This window comes from Pholcus phalangioides, unplaced genomic scaffold (genome assembly GCF_987345545.1).
Source record: "Pholcus phalangioides strain wild (caught in Gottingen) unplaced genomic scaffold, Ppha-v1.0 ptg000039l_1, whole genome shotgun sequence".
Lineage (NCBI taxonomy): Eukaryota > Metazoa > Arthropoda > Arachnida > Araneae > Pholcidae > Pholcus > Pholcus phalangioides.
This window is the reverse complement of record NW_028301625.1, coordinates 25473119-25498138: the sequence shown is the minus strand read 5'-3', so window position 1 is coordinate 25498138 and position 25020 is coordinate 25473119. Positions and strand designations below refer to the sequence as shown.

The 25020-nt window shown below is 38.0% G+C and overlaps 1 protein-coding gene and 1 non-coding gene across 3 annotated transcripts in view; one reads left to right on the top strand and one right to left on the bottom strand.

Moving 5' to 3' along the window:
* Positions 1 to 25020, top strand: part of LOC149065759 (BCL11 transcription factor A-like) — a 96150-nt gene that overhangs the window by 50405 nt on the left and 20725 nt on the right. Inside the window, exon 1 of one of the 2 annotated variants that reach the window (XM_089253442.1) lies at positions 14801 to 14943. The exons of the other annotated variant lie outside the window; for it this stretch is intronic. Within the exon in view, the coding sequence (XP_089109568.1) occupies positions 14937 to 14943 (7 nt within the window). The 5' untranslated portion in view covers positions 14801 to 14936. Of the gene's footprint in view, positions 1 to 14800; positions 14944 to 25020 lie in introns of those variants that run through there. 2 annotated transcript variants of the gene reach the window in all.
* On the bottom strand, positions 20556 to 20629 carry TRNAT-GGU (transfer RNA threonine (anticodon GGU)). Its single transcript has one exon. It is a non-coding gene; the product is annotated as a tRNA-Thr (tRNA).

The following is a 25020-nucleotide window of genomic DNA, read 5'->3' as shown; positions in this document are numbered from 1 at the left end:
AATAGATAGTGCAAAATACCGATATTGTTAAACACCCTCGAAAGAACAAAAAACTGGAAAGGAATTTGAAAATGTTTTGAAGGTGATTTTTTTTTTTTGAGTGAAGTATAAAAAATATCGCTATAGCAGTTTCGAAATATCCTCAAAAATATCGTTATAGAGAGATTTACCGCAGAAAAGGATATCGTTGTATCGAGAGGAGTTTAACATCAGGCCATTTAGTTTCCCAAACTTTTTGTTCCATCGCCCCTTCTTCAGAAATTTTTTTTCTCTCATCGCCCCCTGACTCAAGTAAACCCATAGGATCCTATGTTATACTCTTAGCTACTATCGCCCCTAGACCATTCCATCGCCCACCAATGGGTGATATTGCCCACTTTGGGAAACAGTGCATTAAACTATAGGCAATTCCAAACAAGATTGATAAATATCGTTTTAGAGGGATTTATCGTTATATCGAGTATCGTTGCTGCGAGGAGTCGCTGTAATTAGATATAACTTGTTACAAGTCTTGTTTAAGATAAACGTAAATATTGACAGGTCTGTAGCACAGGCATTCTTCGTCGGCATTTATTTATACTGTAGTAGTAGCAGCGTGTCCGAAATTGTTTACTCATATATCGAAATTGTGGGATGGGGGACCATGACCCCTTCGGTATCTGTTGTTGTTGACATCCAAGAACGGTTCTCCTCTGTATTCTTTTGTGCTGGTCAGTCGGTCGCTTGTGTGTTTCCCCTCTCCTCTCCCTCCCTCCCCACCTGTAATGTCGAATTTTTTTAGGCTTACTTTAGGAATTCGTGGTCAGCAGATCGTAAACACGGTCCCCTACTGTATTGAATAGATATTGTATGGGTTTCCTTTACAGGGTTACCAAAAATTCGGTAACGTCAACCTTGGCTTCAACAAAATAAGAACAAGGTTTCAAAAATTTTCCAAATTATTTGTGTTGCTCATTTTTAGTTATGGAGCGAGCGGCATTAGAATTTCGAAATCCTGTTAAGAACGCAAATTCAAGTTGTGTCCTGAAACATTAAAAAAATTTATGTCATCTAAGCTAGGAATTGGTTTTTCGTTAATTAAGTTATGCGGGCGGCTCATTTCTTCTAGTTTGTTCATTAACAACAATGGAAAATGATAAATTGTCGAATAACATATTTCAAATGATCATAATGCTTGCAGTGCATTAGAAAATAATTTTTCAAATACTTATTTCATTTTGATAATAATAGTATTAAACTCAGTTCTATTGTGACTTGAAGTTGAATTTTTGAAATTCATTAATAAAGCATCGAACGAGTTGGTACAGTAGGGTCTTGAAAATCCGAGCCTCGAAAGTTCGAGTTTTCGAATAATCCGAGAGGCACTAAAAATTTTCGAATTTCCTTCTTCAGATCTTCAGAGAGACTCTCTTTCTCTCTCTTTTGTTTTCTCCAAGATCCACACTTCTTTATTTTTTCCCCGTACGTACGTATTGTACAGTAATTTTCAGTTCAAAGGGACAGCCCATGGCCCCTACATCCTGGAGCAGGGCTCGTATGCTGTCAGACCAGATACGACCCGGGCTTTATCTGTTCCAGGATGTAAGCCCTTTACCCGTGTGGGAGGGCTCCTAGGCTGTCAGACCAGACACGACCCAGGCTCTGTCCCTCCCGGGATATAAGCTTTTTACCAGTGTGGGATTTCAGCAGGGATTCAAACTGATACGATAGGGCTCCTAGGCTGGGACCTTTGGTGGGCCCCCAGACCAGACTTTTCACGGGACCCTTTATAGTGAATTGATGGCGTGAAAAAACAAAAAAATGATGAGAATCATCCCGGGCCGCGGGCTGGAGCTCTGTCAGCCCAACCCAACCCCCCCCCCCCCGTGGGGACCATGAGGCAGCCCCCAGCCCTATAACTTGTAACTTTATATCAGACTCCCTGAAATGGACGTAGACCATTTTAACTTTCGGGGTTAAAGATTCTCATTGAGAAAGAGAAGCAAGCCTGACCACTTTTTTCGTAATAGTGGATAATAAAATAGTCCAAAGATGACATCCCTCTCCGCTACACATACGAAGGTTTTATTAGGTTCGATTCCCCGCAAAGGCAGTTGAAGTTTCTCTCTTCCCAAAAATTCCTCTTCGCGCAACAGCCAGTTGGTGAAAACCTTCGAATAAAATTGTCCCCCTATTTTTTTTTAAACATATCGCATGGCATCTATATCTTACGGGGAGTTAAGATATTAGAATCAAAAATTCTAATATTTCAAGAATAAAAAATACAGTAAATGTGCTAGCACTGTTTTTTTTGTTTTTTTTTTTTTTTGTCTTTTTTAAACTAAAGCCAACATTTAAAGCATGTATTGTTTTTCGGATAATTCGAGTTTTTCGATAATCCGAACTGGCCTCAGTTCCAACCACCTAGGATTAAAGATTACTGCATTTTCTAATCACATAGTCAGCTTTGAGACAGATTTCTTCAATATTTCTGCTATCAATGCCGCTCAACAATATGCGATTCACGATTTGCACATTTATATTACAAGAAACAATTCATTCATATAAGTGTGAGTACAGTAATATATATTTTTTCATTCACAATTTTAACACGGTATCTTACTATTTCAACGATGTACGCCATCGTCTAGATGAAGGGCCAATATTGGAATCCCGGTAAGAAACCCAGAAATCTGGAACCAAGTAAACAGTCTGTGTAGGGAAAAGAAAAAAGTAGTGAATTGGGGGGAAGAACTCATTTGTAAGGGTCAGTGGGAGAAAAGCAACACGTGGGGGAACAGTTGCCCACTTGTATTCCGTGTGGTGACCTCGGAGTTTCGGAGCCCATAGACGTGGTCATTGAACTTGTCCCCCCCCCCCCCAAATCATAAAGAACTGACCCTTGACCTCGTTATAGGGTTTTTCATGTCTGGGATGTCTGGACCCTTCGCCTCCTTCGAGTCTTGGCTTCCACAGAACGGACCTGCTTGCTTGTTCAAGCTAGGTTCAACTTCTGCACTCCGCCTCCCCCTATCTGATCTCTTTCTAGACTCTCATACGCGTACCATGTGGGAGGTCAGTAGCCCCATGTCAGAGAGACCCCCATTTTGACGCTGTCGTGACACAAGCTGCTGTATTACAGTATGTGACAAAGTACAGATAAACAGCGGCATTACTTGTTACCAGCGTCTACGTTGATTAATTTATAGCGAGTTCGTGATTTTCGCATACACGCATGAACAATACACAGAGTTTGAGAATGTCAAACAAGAATAACTGAATGACTACGATATACTATATCAATAGCTTGCGATTGATATACATATAATCAATCAATCATAAAAAGAAACAAATCAACGGATTTTATATTTTTGTATCATTTATACAAATAAATAAAATAATTCATTTGTACGAATAATCAGTGACATTGCGCGATCCAGTTTTAAAAATATTTCCTCAAGCAAATTTTTTTTTTATCTTTATAATTTATAGTGAATGTTATTGGGTCTGGGATGCGTTATCAAAAAGCGTCCACAGTCATATTTGTTTCTTAATCAGGCGTGAACCCAGTCACCTTTCTAACTTTGTTACATCTACCTTTGTGCCACAAATTATTAAAATAATGTGACATTCCTAGCATTTATGAAGTAATGCGGAAAAATAGACAAATAGCTTTCTAAGTTCTGTGGTTAAGTCAAATCAGTAAGAAATTCCACCGGTTTCTAAAAAGCGACTTCAACTCGCTCAAAGAAATTAATATATAAACCGAACTATATTTATTCATTCATCATTTTCAATGTGTTACAATACTTCGATAATACAACCTATGTTAGTATTGTTTTTTTTTTTTTTTATTGCACAAAAAATCAAGTTTTTACCGTTCCCGCAGCGTAAACACATATTTTGCAAAACCAAAACCGATGGAAAAGCTGCAGGAATAACCGAGTTGTTTTCAATTTATTCTTTCTCTTGAATGCCCTAGACTTCATAACTCACTCCATCAACCATCTCATAAATTGTCATGTTTTGAGCTTTTCCTAGTTGAAGCTAGGAGATGGTTTCGCTATTATTTTTTATTTATTCAATATTGTTGTTGTTGTTGTTGTGTGCGGTTTTTTTTTTTTTTTGAAAGCCTCTTGTTTTTCCCCCATCTATACAGTTAGATATAAGTTCCCTTTATTTTTTCCCCCGTTTTCTTATTTATTAGTGGAGTTTCGGACGAATTTCCGAAGGTGGAGATCACAGATAATATTACCGCCTATTGGCCTCGCGTGCCATTGACACAGTATTATGTTTGTTGTTAAATTGCTGCCTGTGAGCAAAGAAATCACGCGTAAAAAATTACGGCCAGTGGAAAATGAAAACTGGGTCAAGTACCTCGTTTAATACATACACAGACACGCGCGAAGAAAAAAAGACGTCTCTTTTACCACAAATAAAGCTCGATTCTAAAACTCATGGAAGCGCCATCTAGCGCTTCATTTACGAGACAATAACTTCCATTTTTTTCTCTGCTTAAGACAGGTCTCCAACGTATGGCTCGCGGGCCACGTTTGGTCTTCGGAGCTTCTTCTCGAGGCCCGCCGATCATTTTCAGAAATGGTTGAAAAAAATTTAAAAACGATTAATTAAATTAATGATTTTGGAATTAATGAAAGAAATAATACTAGAATAAATGAAAGAAATAATACTAGAATAAATGAAAGAAATAATACTAGAATAAATGAAAGAAATAATTTTCTGGAATAAATGAAATAATTTTCTGGAATAAATGAAATAATTTTCTGGAATAAATGAAATAATTTTCTGGAATAAATGAAAGAATTATTCCAGAATTGATAAAAATTCAGAATTAATGAAAAAAATAATTCCAGGATTTGAAGAACTTTGGAATATTTGAAACAAAGGATTTTAGTTAGTGAAAAAAATAACATGAAATAACAATAATGAGAGAAATAATTTCGTAACAACTGATAGAAATAATTTCGTAACAACTGATAGAAATTATTCCACAATGAATAAAGAAGTAATTGCATAATAATTGAAAGAAATTATTTCAAGATACATTGAGAAGCTACAGTAGGCTACCTGTCTATCAATATACATACTTATTTTCGAAAATCGTAGTGCCAAATTTGTATACCACGAGGCCTCCGGGCCATGCCAGGGGGGGATCCATTCTTGAAGACAGCCTTGATCAACCCACGTAATGTGATCAGCAGCTTATATCCAGAAAAACGATTTTATGCAGTCCGCTTAGCAGCAAATTCTTTGGAAGTGAATAAGATGTGCTTGAGGTTTTTGCAATTATCTAGATCCAAACAGACTGCAGCAATGTTTCTACACTCATGTCCATAAATTAAGGATAATTCAGAATCACACGGAAATCGAAATCTAAAGTAAAAATTTCACCTGTAGAATTATCACACACATCTGCAAGAATGATATGCAAATTTCAGGAAGCCACCAGATGATGCCGATAGTAGGTCACAATGACGAGAGTGTAAGAGGGGGGTATATAAGGAATGGTGGCAAAGAAGTAAAATTATTCACAAGAGTTCTGTAAGGCGCTCAGTGCCATAAGCGAATAGTTATGACACAGAGGACGCATGTGGATGATTTTTTACGTGGTAGAATTATCGGCCGCCTGGAATGTGGGCGTACTCAGATGGAAGTATCCGAGGAACTTGGAATTGCCCAAAGTGTCATCTCTAGGCTTTGGCAACGATTCCAAGATAACGGAAATGTCAGTAGACGTTACAGTACAGGTCGCCCCCGAGTTACAACGCCGAATGAAGACCGGTATTTGGCAGTAACTGCCAAAAGAAGCAGACGGAGCACAGCATCCGACCTGTCTCGTCAGCTATCTGCAGCCACAGGTACCACAGTTTCAAGGCAAACCGTGTACAGACGTTTGGGAGATATTGGTCTCTATGCTCGCAGACCTGTCAGATGTTTTCCGCTCACGGCAACTCACTGTCGGCAGTAATTAGCCTGGAGTAGAGAACATGCAATATGGACATCGTCACAGTGGGCTTGTGTGATGTTTTCCGACGAGTCCAGGTTTAGCTTGCAGTCTGATTCACGTCGGACTTTCATATGGAGAACGCCAGGTACCCGTTACCACCAAAACAACATCATTGAACGACACCGTTACGGTGGTGCAGCATTGCTCGTTTGGGGTGGGATTATACTGGGTTCCAGAACAGATCTGCATGTTCAAACCGGAACCATGAAAGCCCAAATTTATCGGGACATCATTCTGGAACAACATTTACGTTTGTTTAGGGGTGCCATGGGCGCAGAATTTGTGTTTATGGATGACAACGCCCGTCCTCACCGAGCAAACATCGTAAACGAATGCCTTGAATCTGAGGATATAACCCGTATGGAATGGCCAGCATTCTCACCTGACTTGAATCCGATAGAGCATGTGTGGGACATGCTTGGCCGACGAGTTGCAGCCCGTCAACCACCTCCTACATGTGTACCGGAACTTCGGAGAGCATCGCTTGTTGAGTGGAGTGATCTTCCCCAAGATCAGATCGATAATTTGATACTCAGCATGCCTAGGCGTTGTACGGACTGTATTTCATCGCATGGGAGACATACAATGCATTAACCATCATACCAACCATGTAATAGTAAGTTTTTGTAAAGGCGATATTTTTTACAATTGCTCCAGGGAGCAAAAATCGTAGTTTTTATAAATGGTATCATACATACACCATCGTTTTTGTTCTTTATCTTTTGTTTAATAAATGGGCTTTATGAATAAGTAACGTTTGTTTTGTTTCTGAACCTTTATTTGCCGGAGCTGGCATTATCCTTAATTTATGGACATGAGTGTAGAATGTATAATGGACTGCAGTCCATTCAATATATGCTGGAAAGTGAGTGGCGGGAGATCTATAAAAAGATAGAACGGATGATGATCTAGTTGATTAAATATGCTCGATCGAGTTCAAGTGTAGAGAATTGAAGAACCAGAAAAGTAGTCTGCTTGGAAATCCTGGTCATATTCTTTCTACAATTTTCAGATATTTCAGGGCCACGTGGTATGTCGTATAACCTTTCTGGAAGAGATCCCATGCGCTCCAATAATAAAGATTCATTGCTGTATCCTAAATGATCTCCGAGAATGAATTCATAATCATAACGGTTGAAAGTGGTTTCCAGAAGTATCATAGTACTCAGACAATGCCACTAATAATGTTACAATCACCATCTTATATTTTTCCAGCAACGGTTACAGAGTCTCGTTCTCGGAGATCTTTACCCGTATACGACAGCAACCATCCTTTCCAGTAGCATAACAATGCGGATCATCCAATAGAGGGAACCATTTTTCCAATAAGAAGACGTCCAATTTTGATACCGCCTTGTCAATTGAAGTCATTTGTTCGACTTCGTTTGCCATGGATTCAGTTACTATGCATCTGCTGTGGATCACCATACACAGCGGGCGGAGTTTGCTACGTTGGAATTTTGAACTAAAGTTTGTTGGCTCACTGGTTCATTTGGACAGTTGATTGAACAGATCGATTATTCTGTAGTCGTTTATGCGTCGATTATGCGTCGGCTGAGAAGGTGCATGAGGGTCAACCGACGCATCAACAGCCGCTGGGCTTTACTTCTCTTAACCACAACCACAGTGGTACCCATTTGTCTAGTTACGGTACAGTTAAAACGACACAAAGAACTGAACAATTCTTGAATCGGCCAGTTTCAGACATATGCTGTCTACACATAGATGCTTTGTTGGAAAACCGACAGTCTTCCCTTTTTTTCAAATCTAATAAATAATGTTTTTAGCTTGTGATAGGACAGTAACGAGTGTTATATTTTTGGAATGCTTACATCTCACATTATATTTACACCGAGCCAGCGCTCGAGACTCTTGCCTTATTTCATTAACTACACGCAATTGTTGTCAAAAATAGGAGGTTTTGTCTGATGGCTGTCAGACCGAATACAACTCCAACTCAATAATGGGAAGTCGGTGTAATTTAAGAATTGCGTTCGTTTAGTTTGTGTTATTAGGCGAGAGTGTCTAAAAAAATTGTCGATTTTACTTTTTTTAAAATCAAATATAGGCTACGTATTTTAGCGTGCATAAGAAACTCCGGATTTTTTGGGTTTAAAATTTGGAAAAACTTGAAAAGAGATATACAGTAATACTATCCATGTATAAGAAACCCCTCCTATTTTTGGGACCAATTCTTGGCAGAAAGGGGTATACACTTTTAAAATGCAGTACAAGTGGTTGAAGAGAATATATAGTATATAAGAGAAACGGCTTTCAGTTTGAACTGATACTTAATTTGTTTATCACCATTTGGCGAAAAGTGATTAAGAATTATTAAGAGCATATCTGGTAACAATGGACCCAGTCGTCGCAGCGACTAATCGTGAAAAAAAAAACCCATTTGTTTGGTCATGATCATCTATATGAGATGAGAGATGATTTTTTTCTCGGTTTCCCAGGGTAGTAATCCTCTCGGCTTTCTCCCGCCTTCAATGGTTTGATTGGCAGCCGAAGAGAAGTAAGAGAACTCACTATTGGACAGTGAAATCCAACCCACCCCCTGATTACTGACCCCAAAGATAGCCAATGACCTCCAATATGCGTGGAAGGGAATCTTCATAGAAGTTTCTGCGACGACGAAGGGGAGGTCCTTGGTCAGTAAACTGACCACTGAAGTTTCCCGAAAATCGATAGAGATGCTGGACAACCGGCCTCTCTTTGACAAGTGAACATATCTATATAGTTCTTGAGTCTGGTGTTATCTGGCCAACAGTTACCATTGGCTCAGCTGGGTAGCTGCTGATACCCGTTTATGTAATCATTATAAAATCATCAGATTCACCCTACCTTTTGAAATAAAAAAATAGTAATTAATCAAAATATGAAAAAATTAAAAAAAATAGTAGGACTTTGAGCTATTTAGATACCTGATGTATTGGAAATTTATAAGATTTGTGAAAGAATAAATAACCGATAGGTCACCTGATTCATCTTATAACTGAGGTACAGCGACTTTAAAGCGTAGTCAAGCGACTTTAAAATGAAAATATTAGGTGCAGCCGACTAAATATATACTTGAAGTATATTAATATACTAAAACATACTTGTGCTCGGACACGTGCTAAACCTGTCTAGACTAGTTATTATATTCGTAAATAGACGCTTTTTTGTGATTTATTAGCATTTTGTTTAGTTTCTTTGGAATATTAGTGAAACATGGTGAGAGAAAATAAAATGATTATTTTTGGCCGTTTTAATCAGGGGGAGTGTTAGGGCGTTAATAAAGAATCGGCAAAATTCTCGGACACTCCTTATGCTAGTAGGCTATGTATATTAGACGAGAGGAATCTTAAAAATTTTAATTAACCTCAATTTCATTAATTATAATTTTTATCTAGGACGGCGAATTGAAAACGAGTAGCTAATCAAAATAAATAAACTTATAATTTGGAAAAAGTATACATAATCAAGCAATCAGTTAATAACTCTGATCAAACCATATAACTTTTGAAGAGTTCGCAGTAGCCTACAGAAGCCAACTGGGAACTTGAAAAACCCTCTATAATATTCACCAGTTAGTAATTTTTTCTACATCGGAACACGTGGATTACCCAATTTTGCAATACGAATATCCATTTTATGAATTTCAGACCTTGCACTGGCTTATACAGTTTATATTTTTTGTTTAATATATAAACTGGTGTAGTGTGTTGCACGAAATCTGTATCCCAATCAAAGAATTATACCAAATGTAGTAGCTAATGAATTCAATAGGAATGTAAGAAAATTTATATATAAATTTTATATAGATAAAAATCGCTGTATAGAGCGCTTTGTAATAGGATCTGAATTGTAGGTCTCGGTCTAATAGGATCTAGCAGTGAAAGTAAATCATAAAATAAAATAATGTGATCTAACAGTGACATACGTATTAGATGATGCTGTGTTTCGATAGATTTCTGTTCCAAGGAACCTCTCTGAGCTCTTTTACTATTCTTCAAAAAAAAAAAATTTCCATTTCTCCTTCACCAGTTAATTTTTACTGTCATTTACCGTTAAAAAACCTGAAATATATCTTATTTTATTATTGAATATAATTGTGAAAATTTTGAAGCTCCTGCCACTCAAACGAATCTTTCCTGGTGCGTCCACTGACAAGATAAGTTAGTTCTGAAACGTTTTTACCCGGATGAAATACCAAAACAGCCTAAAGTATTCTTCCCAGAAAGGAATTATAACCAATCATTTTTTTATGGAGTTTTCCAATTTATACCTAAAATAAAAGCTTTAAATATCAATGGCGATAACTCGGAATGTTGAGGTAAGTGATTCATTGCTTTGTTTTTGGTTCCCTTTTAAACCATAAGAAAGACGCTGGCTGCACAGTTAGCCCGGTGCTCTTTTTGCTGCTCCAGCGTAAGCCCCATGAGGGAGGCAGGCTTATATAAGGGAGGTAAGTCGAAGGTGAAATTTTTCAGTTTCTGCCAGCTCGGTCTACATTTCTCCTTTCTCTCGACTCCCATTATACTTATATAAAATTCAGAGACATAAATATTCTACCTGAAACTAGGCGAAAAATAGATAAATTAATTTTTTTTATGAGACATTAAATAAAAAAAACAAACGTATACGATTTAGGAAAATTTGGTGGTACTTAAACTATGATTTAGATGTCTATATTCGCAATGCAGATCCTGTTCAAAATTTAACAATTGTTTCACCCAAACTCCCGGAACCTGATTGTGACGAATAAAACGATCTAACAAATATTGGAAATATACATTTATTAGCGGCTTCGATTGCCTTTTTCGAATTGGATGCCACGTATTTGGAAGCTCATTCCTGATTACGGTGTTAACCACGTTGCCTTGGCCACAGTCGGGTTTCTGACTTCGTAATTTCCAAAATCCCAAAACTAGTGTTTGTGGGGTTTTTGCAGAGAAAAAAATTGAAAATTTCCTGTTTTAAATTCCCGTTTTTTTATGAAATAGTTTTAGATTTGAGTAAAATACAGTAGCCTACATCCTATAATCGACCTACATCAAGATGGAACTATTTTGTGCTCTGAAATGTTTCACAATGCAGCAGATTAAAAATTTCAACAAATTGTTTCTTTCGAAAAAATACAAAGTTGCAATCTTCAGTTTATCAGTCGAAACAAAAAGTAAGTTTGACGCTAAACCGAGAACCCGTTTTCTAAAGAAAATAAATTATATGTTATATGCGATTTAGTTTTATCGATTTGTTTTTAACGGTGAGATGATTTTGTGAAGCACTGTATTCTTTACGAAATTGTGTTTTGTTAATCGATGCAAGATATACAGCACCTGTATATCCTATACTTTTGGATTTGATGTATCACTTGGTTTTTGAAAATAAAACGATTCGTTTCGCACTAATCACATTGTTTTTATTTTATACCTGTGTTTGACAAATGAAAGAAGGAACAAATAAAAAACGCGATTTTTTTAAAATTATTACAATTGCCAACTTATTTTTCTATAAGATTAAGGCTAACCGTTACGTACTTTAGGTGTAGCATACATTCTTATTGTGCATACTTTCTTATTATGCATACTTTCTTATTATGCATACATTACACTAATTTTATTGATACATCTGCTTTTCTTAAAATGTTCATCGTTAGTTCTTCACTTTTCGTACTACTATAGGCCTACATAAAATTGAAAAAAAAAGATTTTTTTTACTATGTGTATGCAGCGTCGTCCAAAAACTGCTCTTTTGGGTACTGTGTGTTTACGACCTTTCTTTTATCTTTTATCAGTTATGCCCTTTATGTTTCGTATCACTTTTTATTTCTAGCTTGCAGGTAAATGAATAAGCTTTTTATAAGCATTATCTTTTTACTGGACATTGGACTATGTGTCTTCGGGGCTTATATTCTCGGCGTCAGTTGATCATTGCCGACGTTTATAAATAGCAGAAGAAAGAGAATTGGACCTCCTTGTGAGCTTTCAGTGTCTTTTTCTTGCCAAAAGGGATGACCAACTTTTCCGTTGTGACAAGTGACCATCATATATATATCTTGAATTGTCATATTTCCCTTGGGTTGTAAAATATATTCCCTAGTTTGAAGAGGGCTCTTAAAGGGGAGTACCGCCTCCAACTAAACTGTCCATTGTCCATCTTTTGCTCGAACATTGTTGGCCTAAACGGTCACTTAACTTTTGCAATAGAGGGCATGTTCTATTACTGGACCACCTGTGCAGCTAAAAGGCAATTTTTCACACAAAGGGAGAATGTTTTGTATCGCGCGCGGAGTAGGTATTTTCCATGTTCCTTCAATCCTGCTACCACCGGCCCTTCGGGGTATGCATCCAGATTGCTTCTTGCTCTTTCAGGAGGTGAAGCAGGTTCAAGAGAATTTGTTCAGTAGTGTTTGATAAGACTAGAAGTAGTTGTGGTGTGTCTCACTAGCTTTTCATGCTCGTGTCTCAAACACGTTTTTTTCCTCAATGTGATTTTTTCAATGTGATTGAAATCGCAACGGTATACGTGCACTTTAGTCAGGATTAGGATTTCAATCTGATTTAATAGAACTCTCCGATGTATTTAAATTGAAAATCCGAACTTTGCCATGGCACTGAGGAGTCCGCATTATCTTGATCACAGGCAGGACTTCACCCAAAGAAAAAGTTTTAATATTCCTCCAATTCACCGCTGGAGCACTTTGCCAATGAATCCACCAAGGATATCATATTTTCCGGCTGGTTTTCAACAAAGTAAGAACACTTATTTTTTTTTCCAATTTGACAATTTTTTTTAATTGTGTATTGATGGGTTGTTTTTTAATAAGTTCGATTGAGCATTTCAGGGCTGAATAATGTGTATTGTAATGCAGCCTACTGCGTAGTTTTCGGAATTCTAACGATAAGCTTAATCACGTAACTATTAAGCAGCTATATTTCCCCCCCCCCCATTTCGAAGGGTGAAGGGATCGGACGTAAGAGATCCTCGCATACTAGGCAACGCAGGCGAGCCTAGCCTGATCCCCGGCCACTGGACAGCGAAGTGCGCCGAATTCATCCTTTGAATGCTCCTTCTACATCACACGGGGCACCAAGATTCGCGCTTGCCCGGCTGACAAAGTACCTAGTTGCGGCCCCGGGTCCCCCTCCAATAATTAATAAACATACAATGTAACGCACCACTCCCTCTTCTACATAAGGGCTCAAGTCCCTTATATACGTGACATCTGGAAACTTTTAGCCCCCTCAATGTTTTCTTCATATTAGTGCCTCTGCTCGCACTACCCGTGGTCTTGTCTTATAAAGCACGCGAAAAAAAAAATTGCTAACAAACCGAAAAAAGTTTGTGTACTTATATGCTAGGGCAGTAGCCTCCTACCTTACGGGCTTCGAAAATACCTCCCGTTCCCGGACAGACGTAAGTGACTTTGTGCCAATTTGCATGGTGAATCATGAACAAAAAATGTATACAAAATGTTTGTGATAATGAACAAAAAAATTCGCTTTTTTTCACTACTTTCATGTTTTTCCACCTAAATGGCGCATCACGTAGTCCTAGTCCCAGGAGTACGCGTACCACAGGTTCAAACCACTGTTTTAAAGTGTTTAGGTGTGAATGTATTCAATTTAAAGCATTTTTTCTTACAAACGTACAGCAACTCGCTACAGAGCCGAACTTGGGCAGGTGCGAAGGGTGCGCAAAATTTTTGGTTCCGCAAAAAGGGATACAAATATTTTGATTATATTTTGACTTCAACTTTTTTAATGAAGCCGTACTCTAATTAAGATTCAGTTCAAGATAGAGAACCTCCAACATTCAGACATTGAACCATCTTCCTAGGGTTTTGACAGACCCTGAAGCCAAGAAGGGTGGTGCTGGCGGTCCAAGTGTCCTGGGCGCTAGACCAGAGGGGGCGCTAAATTCTTCTTCTAACCACTTATTAAAAATTGCATGAAGGAAGCGTAATGCGTTCTTACTCAGCTGAAAGAGCATCCAGTTGAGGCCCTGGGTAGTAATCGGTTTTCTGTTACTGGCAGCCTTAACTTTTAAGTGCCTGGAGGCACACTTGCAATTTTCTCGCTGGACAGTGGACACTATTGTCAATATTTATTGCTGAATGGCTTTTCTGTGACCATCAAATAGTAGTTTGATAGTCATTCTCGGTAGCCAATTTTGACCCTGCCAGGCACCAGGGTACCCATGGACACTGGGATATTGGGAAACCCCTGTCCAAAGTGTTGCAAAGCTTTTTTTTTTTTTTTTTTTTGCCCCGGGCCGAAAAATGCTCAAGTCCGTCCCTGACTCGCTTTGAAAGGAAATATGGATTTTTTGCATAATCATATGAAAATTTTCAGTTTCAATCATGTTTCTCTAATCTTACGAAAATTTAATTCGCCTCGATCGTACCAGTGATAAAATAATAATTCCTTTTGTTAACTCGATCGGAAGCGGCTCCTGATAAAGCTGCTAAAATCGTATGATGCCATGAAAGAAACCATAACTGTGAGACTGATTTATTAAGAACGGCGCTTACATTGAAGCTCTCTTGATTCTGTACGGTCTTGTAGTACCATCATTTTTTATTGCTATTTTTTTCCGTACGTGTAATTGTTGATGATTCAATTTGGGAATCATGAATGAGACGAAGAGGCGAGTGAATATTGTCGCCAAATTACGTAGCTCGCCAAGTAACATATGAACCTCTTTCATAAAGTGACATAACTCCAAAGTGGCCGAGCTAGTCATTGGCGATGCCGAGTCGCATCCAAAAAAGCCAAAGGGTCAAAGCTCGGCTCAACCCGCGCGAGTGACTGAGTATGGAGAAAAATAAAATAAAATTCTCTCGTATAGAGCGGAATTTGAAGCAATGTTTTTATTTAATATTTTCGTTTTGATGTATGGACATTGACGTTGGTGCAGATGTCCGTCCGTTGACACGATGACAGGTAAATATAATTAATTAAATGTATAAATTAATTAATTTAAATTTCTCAAAAAAAGAAAATTAAGATTAATAACACCATGGAAATTTCATGCGAAATTGTGATCGCTGGAATATTTTGCATGTGTTGCATTCATTTAATTATTTTGAACGATTCGTATTCACTATAGCAATGTGATCTTTTTTTTCCCCTTAGTTTTAGGAAACAACGTCTGCCTGATTACATATCTAATCAATCACGCGTCAGTAATTTAGTTGCTTATGAATTCCGACTGTATATTTTTCTATTAACTTTGATAACTTCATGGTTTATACTTCTTGAATTTTTCAATGATTAATCAGTGATCGTATTATGTATTATAGTAATTTCCATAGCGTGTTTCATCACCTTTTGAATTAAAATCGGTCTATGTTCATTTTTAATATGTACATGGTAAAACGTGCATCAAAATATAATCAAATAGGATATTCTCAAAAAACATTGTGTACTCGGATGTGAAATTATAATATAGGAGATCCCGCTTATAAGGAAAAACGTTGTAAGCGGGAAAACGCTTTAAACGGGAAATCTCGATGAGTATTGGTGAACATTGAGACCAGGAAAATAAGTCTTACTAAGCGAGAAAACATTCGTAAGTGAGAACGTTATATGCGAGATCCATTGTAATAACAACCAATAACATCTACCATACGCTATATAATCTGTAGGTATTCCGATTTTAGTTCCTTTTAACTTGCAATTTAAAGGAATTTCCTTGAATTAAGACTATTGTACTTTATTTCACGAGACGGGATACACATAAACAAGTATTAGTTTAAAAGTATGTAGGCTACAGTATTAAAAATGAAAACTGATAGAAGCTTACTGTTAATTTCACGCGATGATCGGTTTTGTTTTCGATTTAAAATCTTGATTAATGTTTCTGATACGATCTGGCTGTATCATCTTCTTATTTGTCCCCCCCCCCTTACCATGCGCACAATCCAAAACTTTCTCTCTCTCTCATTGTTATGAAGCGGTGTGTTTAAATCTTTTGATGTCCAGAATTTGTAATCCTTCGTTATTCGGAGAATCGCATAGCAAGTGATTCGCAAAATATTCTGCACATGCAGTCATTTTGTTTTCTTGGCCGTAGGCCTACTGCATATATAACTCTCTCCTTATTATACGATTAAGTTCAAATCACCTAAGTAAAATTTTATACTTTTCCCACTCATATTTTTCCCCATTGACCAATCAAATCGCCAATCAGTTATTTGACGGGTCATTTGACGTCCTGTTACACAGTATGTCGATTGCACGGGATTTTGGAGAAGGACTCATAAATATTTGATTCACGCATCTCAGGGTAAACTTTTACTTGTTGAGGACCCTACCAAACCAGGGATGGTTGTGACCCTGTAACTTCAACTGCATTAACCTACAGGACCCTAGGTGAGTTTTTGAATAGAATGACTTCTCTGACCAAAGGCATGGATTAAACGTGGTACAGTGAAACAAACCTCTTGAAACCATGCCACGATATACCGTAGAATCTGATATAAAGTGGGCACTATCTTGTAATCTTCGTAATTTCATGTGCACTCGTTATTTCATAATCAAGTTATAACACGGAGTACAACGAGGTTCCACTATATTGCTAACTTTAAATTTTTTTTCTGTCTTGTTAACAATTACCGGAAGGGAAATTTCTTTTAATACTCTCCTTTTTTAATTGGAAATGTTGGGAAATAGAAATCTTTTTATAAAGAAAATATTTAGCATGCTTTCTTTAGCATCTTGTAATGTAAGGAAAAATATTGGTCAATGGAAATCGTAGAGGGAAGGGCAGTTGTTTCCTTTAAAAATGTTTCCTAAACTAATTGGTGCCGCCTAGCAGTTCAGTGGAGCTAGCTTCTGACTGTGCAGGTCTGGGTTCGAATCCCGGTTCGGGCATAGATGTCTACTAACACACTAACAAATTCCCTGGGCAGATCGTAAAGATCTCGTGGGAATATGTGATGATCACGTTATTTTATTATTTACTTTTTTGTTCATCGCCCCCTCTCCTGAGTGATCCCACAGAACAGTATTTCTCAACCGCCGGGTCGCGGCCCAGTACCGGGCCCTGACATCATTAAAACCGGCCGCGGGTGATTGGTCGTTTAATTTTCCCCCAATCATTCACTGTTAACCATGTGTTTGACCGGGCCTTCTACTTACAAAAATAAATGAAACCGGGCCGCGGGCTTCCATACCATAGAACAGATTTTCTCAACCTTATTTTGACTCGCGGAGCACTTTTTATAATAATTTCTATGACGGAGCCCCGTAGGCTTTTTTTTTCTAATTTTTTTGATTTGATTTAGTTTCCTCGAATGGCCGTGGAGCCCCTGAGAGGTGCACACGGAGCACCGGTTGAGAATCGCTGCCATAGAATAATATATTATATCCGTAACTATTACCCCTCCCCCGATACGTTCCATCAGCCCCCGGGTGGGGGGACAGACAATATTGCTCACTTTAGGAAACACTGCTTTGAATAATCGCTAATTAAATACACTGTCGAAAAATATATTCGTATAACAGGGGCGAAGCACCGCTACTGGAAACAAAAATATACTTTGTCGCTCATGACTTACATCCATTATGGTGCCCCCTCCTCGCCGATTTCTTATGACCGAAAGATGAATGTCTTCCTCCCACACAAGGCATCGCCAGATTTCCCTACATAGTGGAGTTTCCTTTGTAAGACGACACATTCCACTCCTCTCTATAATTTCTGGCGTAATAATTTTTATATTTTCATAGGTAAAGCTCAGCTATCTGGTTTTGCTAGCACAGTGTTGGACCTCCCAAATCCGGACACCTCGGTGATTCCCGATTATGTGGATTCACTTTTGTTTCCCAGGTTTTCATATTTAAAGCAATGATATACCTCTTTGAACACTTTGATTCGCATTTTCCTTTGAAAAAAATTAATAAAGCAATATATATATATATATATATATATATATATATATATATATATATGCGTATAGTAACAAATAATTTAATTAAAACCGTAATTTCCAATTTACATTCCTCTTTACTAATTATCCATAGAAAAAATCCTTACTCTTTGAAAACATTTATAGCCATTGCCTCGGATCAAAAAATATTTTTTTTTGTATTTATTTTGAAAATCGTAGACGGTAGATTTTCAGATTCCATATTCTTCAAACAATATTCGTACTGGTGTTCCACGTTCTAGCGCTTTTTTTTTCAAAAGTTTTTTTTTCACATATACATAAAATGTCATGTTTCTGTTTGCCGTTTGTACCTGCTACATCCATTTGACGTTTTTGGTGTTTGGAAATTCATTTAGCAATCACAGAAAAAAAATGGAGCACTGGACAAGAGTCCTAAAAACCAAAGTTACTTACACAGCGTGAGAAATGAAATGAATGTTTTTTTTCTTTTGATCAATGCTTACTTTCTGACTAATCACATTCATTAAGACACAGTTGCCTTCGTTGTTTCTCATGAGCCCAAAAATCGCAGTTGACACCAACAATAAGTGATACAAAAAAGAAATAAAATGGTCGAGATGTATTAGAAAAGGCGGAAACACACACAGAATTTAGGTAAAGAAAAAACATCAGAAGTCCCTGGTCTGGGGGGGGGGGGGAATTCGGCCAAAGTGCCGGGATTACTGATCCTTCCGGATTATGGGTGTCCGGGTTTGGGAAGTCCAACTGTACAAGGAAATTTCAATTGATATACACTGTATATAAATATAATTTGCTTTCCTATTACCGCGAGTGCGCCCCCTCCCCAAACTAAGGGCCCGATGCGGCCACACCTGTCGCTTACCCCCTAAGGGTGGCTCTGTCGAATAAGCATAACATGTAAAAGTGTGGTATGATATGCACATACTAGATTGAAATTAAAATTGCGTTTGGAAATTTTTGTGCCATTAGTTACATATATAATACGAGTCTTTTTTTACCCCGACCATCTTACTCCCAAAACTGGCAACAGTTGGAAAAAAAATCTAAAAAATATAGTATATTGTTGTTTTGGCTTTTTTTTCTTTTTGAAAAAATGCCACTCTCTCACAGCTACGAGACCCTAACGTTAGTCATACCAGACCACGACACGATCATTTTAAATTTATCGTTTTATTTTCCCCATTCATTACCCAATTTCTCATCCTAGGAACATTTTATCGTCTAAGGGTGTGACATAGTGCATACTGGTTTCCGATTCTGCGAGTCGGCACCGTTACCAATTGGTTGGAAACCCAAATTTAAAGTTTTTAAACCTAGGGGCCATTCAAGTAGGATCAGAGGCATCCGCAGGAGGAAGAACATAAGGGGGGGGGGGCTCGGGTTACCCACCAGACTATATAAAAATTTATTTTTGATGAAATTTTTTTTTTCATCAAATATCATAAAATATCAAAAGAAAATACTCTTGTGTGTGTGGTGTTATAGTCACCTTATATTAATTTCAATACTATTTGAAGGGTAATAACTCAAAAATTCTCTTAGGAATTGATTGTGCTCCACTCTCTTAGCCTTTTGTGCCCCCTTCAAAGGTCGAACATGGTACTCCCCTGATTGGGATTGCTCTTGGGAAATATACATAGTGAATCCGACCACCATTGTCTGACACTCGGTAGTGAACTTTCCTATGAATGCACAGGGATAATTTTTCACGTGATAACAAACTGAATAGTGAACACACTATATTTTAGCTTGTGTTTTAAGTTTTGAGCATTAATTGAGTGGTATAGATTGCCGTTGCTATGTTGCGAATTACAGCGCATAGAGCTCTCGTCTTCATCACAGGGCCATCTTAATAACATCATGGGTCCCCAGGCCAAGTGATTCTCGAAATATTTCAACCAGATTTCATTTTTATGAGCCCCCCCCCCCTCTTGAGGTCCCGGACCATGCCTGGGTGGAGCCATGCCTTAAGACGACACTGCTTCATCATGGTTTCTCTAAATTCCAAGATCATTCCATCAGTCAGTTTTCAAGATGGTTACGCTACGTAAAAACAACCATTTGAGTAATTCCTTCCTATATAGCAGTGTTTCCCAAAGTGGGCAATATCGCTCCTTGGGGGCGATGGAATTGTCCAGAGGGCAATTGAAGCTACGAGTATAGCTTAGGATCCCATGGGTTTGCTTGAGTTGGGAGGTGATGGAACAAAGTTTGGGAAACTGCTATATATAGCTATATAGATGCAATCATTGCGGATGGTGTCTGGTCTTAACTATAGTGAAAGGCGGCTAACACCACGCATGGTCAAGTTTTTCAGGGAATAGTAAATAAATACACACACAAAGATGTCATTAATATTTCATAAAGGGTGGTTGATGACGTGCATCATTCAAACCCCCTCTCCCCCTTGTCATCTAAAGTCAGCAAATCCGAAAGCCTCTCCCCCCCCCCATCGATGCTGGTGTAATATTTGAATGGCCCCCATCCCTAACGGTGCCTTTTTCGCAGAATACGAAACCAACGTGCACTATGTTCGCACACTTATAAATGGTTTGCTGGCAGTATTTTGTACCAAGGAAACAGTTATTTTCCGGATATTATGCTGATATTATTTACAGGTGAACTCGGAAAGATAAGTCATCACGTCTCCACCGGGACTCGAACCCAGGTCCTCTTGCATACCGGGCAAGCATGCTACCATCTACACCACTGGAGACATGAACCTGCCTTCCTTATTGCACGCACTGTGGCGTGAGGGGCTGAAGTATTTTGTATCCTAAAATGTCCAAATCGTTAAGCGGGATGTATTCACTGGTTTCATATCTTTTACTAGCAGATAATTTCTTGGGACCGCGCTATCCACTTATAAAAGAAATTCACTTGACCGCGGTTTTCCAAAGATTAAGGAATAAGAACTACACACACATTGCGGAAGGTCATTCTCCTAGTATAAAGTAGACTACAGGCAACGCATCAAAAATCAGAATCGCATCTTTTTGAAAGGTTGTTCGATCGCCATCACGAAGAAAACATTAGTGGGGGGGGGGGGGACTAAAATGGCCAGTCGTCCTGAACATAGAGGATTTGAAGAGTTATTCAAGAGGAGCGACCAGTTGAATTGTATATTTACGAGTTATTTGGGAAAGCTTAACCCTCCTTCCCAAAGATTAACGGTATGGGGGGGGGGGCCTCAAAATACCCTGAGCTCCCAGATTCCTGCACCTACGGATTCATTTGAATGAAAATAAATAACGAATGAAACAAAATGCGGTCTAAAGACGCCAAGCATGATAAATTTCCATTGAAATTCCAAATTCTGGCATTGGAGTTGAGTCACTACTTTTACATTTCATCTACTTGCTTTTTTAATTGCCTTGTTTGACTCGGTGGGCATTCAACTGAATATTTCTTATAAGTTGTTCAATTTGCTTTTAAAACTTAATGCTTCGACATTAGTCAAAAACCAAAGACATTCCTAGTACGCATTCAATTTAATTACTGTTATATACGGGGTGTCCTGTAAGTGCAGTGTTTCGCAAAGTGGGCAATATCGCCCCCTGGGGGCGATGCAAAAGTCCAGGGGGGGCGATAGAAGCTTTGAATTTAGTATAGGATCCTATGGGTTGCCTTGAGTTGGGGGGGGGGGTGATAACAATGAAAAAAATTTTGAAGAATTGGCGATGGAACAAAAAGTTTGGGGAAACTGTGTGTAAGTGGCCATTTATCTCATCAACCGTCCGTCATAGAGGTATTATTCGAATTTAAAAAATGATCAACAGGCTATCAAAAATAGTATACCGGGCAAGTATGAGTATACCAAAAATAGTATACCGGGCTCCCTGTATTGAGAGTGAAAACACAGTGTGTAACAAAATAAAAAATATAAATTTTTATACGGTCCCCCTGCGCTCTAACTACCAGTTAGAAAATTGTTGCCCCGTCTCTTCTGATGTTAACAAAAAAAATTCCATGTTTCTAAATGCAATATTCACAGAGATGTTCGAATTCGAAAAACGGAGGAAATTTGGGAAAGAACAGCGTTAAATGCGGATAAAACGTTTTTTCCGCATTTGAGTTGATGAGATGAAGGCCGTGCTAGCACTTACAGGACACCTGTATAACTAACTTTAGTAATTTGTCTTGATTGTATAATATTTTTACACGATTCATTCACGTACGCCACTACGCATAAAACAAGACTCGCTTTATTGTGATCATAAATATTATCTAAAATACAGTAAAACCTCGATAAATTGTCACCTCATGTTATCGAAAATTATGACGACTTAAACGGAGTGACGATTTAAGCGAAGTGTCGACAGTTTCAATGCGTAATATTATGAAAAAATCATATAAATTTAAAGTAACATAACATTTATTAAAATATGAATTAAAATTACAATATCAATAAAATTTATAGATTGCAAAAGAAAAAATTGAAGTTTTTACCTTTTTAGAGCTCTTATTACTTAACTTATTGTGTTAAAATATACTCTGGTAGTTTGGTTTATACTAGTAATTTTTAATGTAGACTAATCAGAGCAACTGCTAGATTAGTTAGCTTTTCTTTTCACAACAGAACTCTACTGCACATCAATTTTACATACACATGAAATTTAATCTTAGTGTCTTAATTCCTTATCAGTAGTTCATGATACAACTACAAGGTAATCTTGGTAAAATTCATCAAGATAATCTTTCACATGCTAACTACAAGGCAATTTCGAACACAGGGTCCACTTTGAGGGACGTGTGGGGAGCCCGAGGTAGAGAAAACACATTAGAAGAGCTCAACTTTGGAAAAAAATGTCTGGTTTTTCAACAAATATAATTTGTTCAAATTTGAAGTTCTAAATTAGTGAAGCCCATGCAAAAAATCAGATCTAGCTCGAACAGTCCGTAATGTTTCAAAAACTTCAGTCGGCAAATGAACTTCCCCAGCTTAACTTTTGTTACTCGAACTGTTCCGTTTTGGAACATACGGCTTTTATGGTGACTTTTGAGCATATGGCAATGTTGTTAACAAGATATTTTTTTAAAGAAAGCCACATAAAAATTATCTGTTCCTTTATCTCAAACTTTTTCATGGTGACGAGTTAATCGAAATTAGGGACGAGTAAACGAGGGTTTAATAACACTGTTGTCTATGAAAGCTGTACAGGCCTGAAGAAAAACGACGACTTAACGAGGTTTTACTGTATATAACAATTACTTGAGTACATTTTTTGATCAGCTATTATTATTTATACTACTATTTTTTAATGCTACAATAATATTAAAAAATTTTCAACCAAATCTATACATATAGTTTATGAAAAATTGACATTAAAATAAATATTTTAGTGCTTTAATATGATACCAAGATAACCATTCGCCCTGGAAGGTGAAATCATGTAGGTCGTAATCATATAGGCCTACCCTTTATAGTTGATCCAGAATGACTATATAAGGTACATCTTTTTATAATCTAGATTCAAATTTATGTACTAACCACTCGGCTTGAAAAGTTGCTGTATTACTTTATTTTTCATAATGTTGGTCGTTTGGACCAACTTGAAAATACAAGGACAACGTTTGTGCTGGATCGTGAAGGTGATCACGGTTTGGCTCTCGCTTCTCGATTAATTTTCATGTTTAGATGATAAGATACGGAAAGGACGTTACCTAGACATAAATGAGCCTCCATTTAATTGCCGAAACAGTTAAAATTATAGCCTCCCTTTCCTCTACAGGGTCCAGGAAGCGAACTTTGTTGGAACCATCTAGTTGGCCGACGCTCTGGTTCGCATACGATCGCAAAATGAACATAACCCCCGAAGCCTATACCCGTGGTCAGCAGGAGACCTTTGGCGTATAGCCCCGGCGGGGGATTCGCTTCGTGACTCTTGACGGCTAACGATCAATTACAAGCAAGGCATGAGGGTGGTCGGTGATGCCGCAATTAAGGGGAAAATAAAAAGAAAAAACAAAACGCACGAAGGAATAAGAGCGGTCGGTGATCATCGTGGACGTTCTGCAATATCCAGAGCATCGTGCACACGCTGAGGCCACGAGAATAAGTTCAGAATATTATTCCGAAGAGTTTATGACCTGCGGGCACTATCTAGTCCATCAGCGAGCGAGCCCTAATGACAAAATACTCCTGATATCGTGCGGTGAGGTTCGCATTCGTGGGGTGCCATTGCGAATGCTGGAAAATCATTAGCCCCAAAAATAAAATAAAGAAGACAGATAAACAGAGAAATTCTCTACTGCAATTCATTCTTGCTGTCGTATATAAACGACTATGTAAGGGATTTTAATGAAATCCTAAGAATAAAATACACATTAAAAGCAAAAATCAATGAATTTTGTAGGGAAAATGTTTAGAACTTCTCATGAGATCATATTAAATTTTTTTCACATCACGATTCCGTTGCAGATGAAATATTACAAATTAGTAATTTCGGATTCACAAATACCATAACAAAATCACCAAAGTATAGCACTGAATTAAAGAACATGCATATTAGATGCGCCCGTCATTCTCGAGTAATCAAAAATGCTTACAATGACCATTGGTCATTTTCAACGATGTTATTAGTTGTAGGATGTTGTATGTGCATTCACACATAAAACTTATTCAGGGGTGGGTCTCAATGAGGTTTTAATATGCGGTTACGTTTTCATTATTTTACTATGTTGCTTGACTTATTTAAACCGAAAACTTCTTTTTGGTCATTTGGATTAATTTCCTAAGTCCAACTGTTTTTTAAATGGAAATTGCTATACGCTTTTGAAATTGCAAAAAGCAAGCAAGGAAGAAAACCCGAGTAGAGAGAGAGCAGGACAACCAGTCCACTGACCTTTTTTGGATATGGTCCAAGGTGTCCTTATATTATCCATCTACTAGTCATTCCGTCGGACCTCCCACCGTGCCCTGGAAAGATGCACCGGCAGAGCGTATTATGACCCCGTATGCAGATGAGGGCCAGGTCAAACCTTGTTAATTCCACTTCCTACGGGTCACTTTTTAGGCGCGCTACCAAATGAGCAATCGGGCGTTCCTCATACGAGCCTCCCACAGAGTATATATACGAAGAAGCTATGTTTCTACCGAAGACGCTCA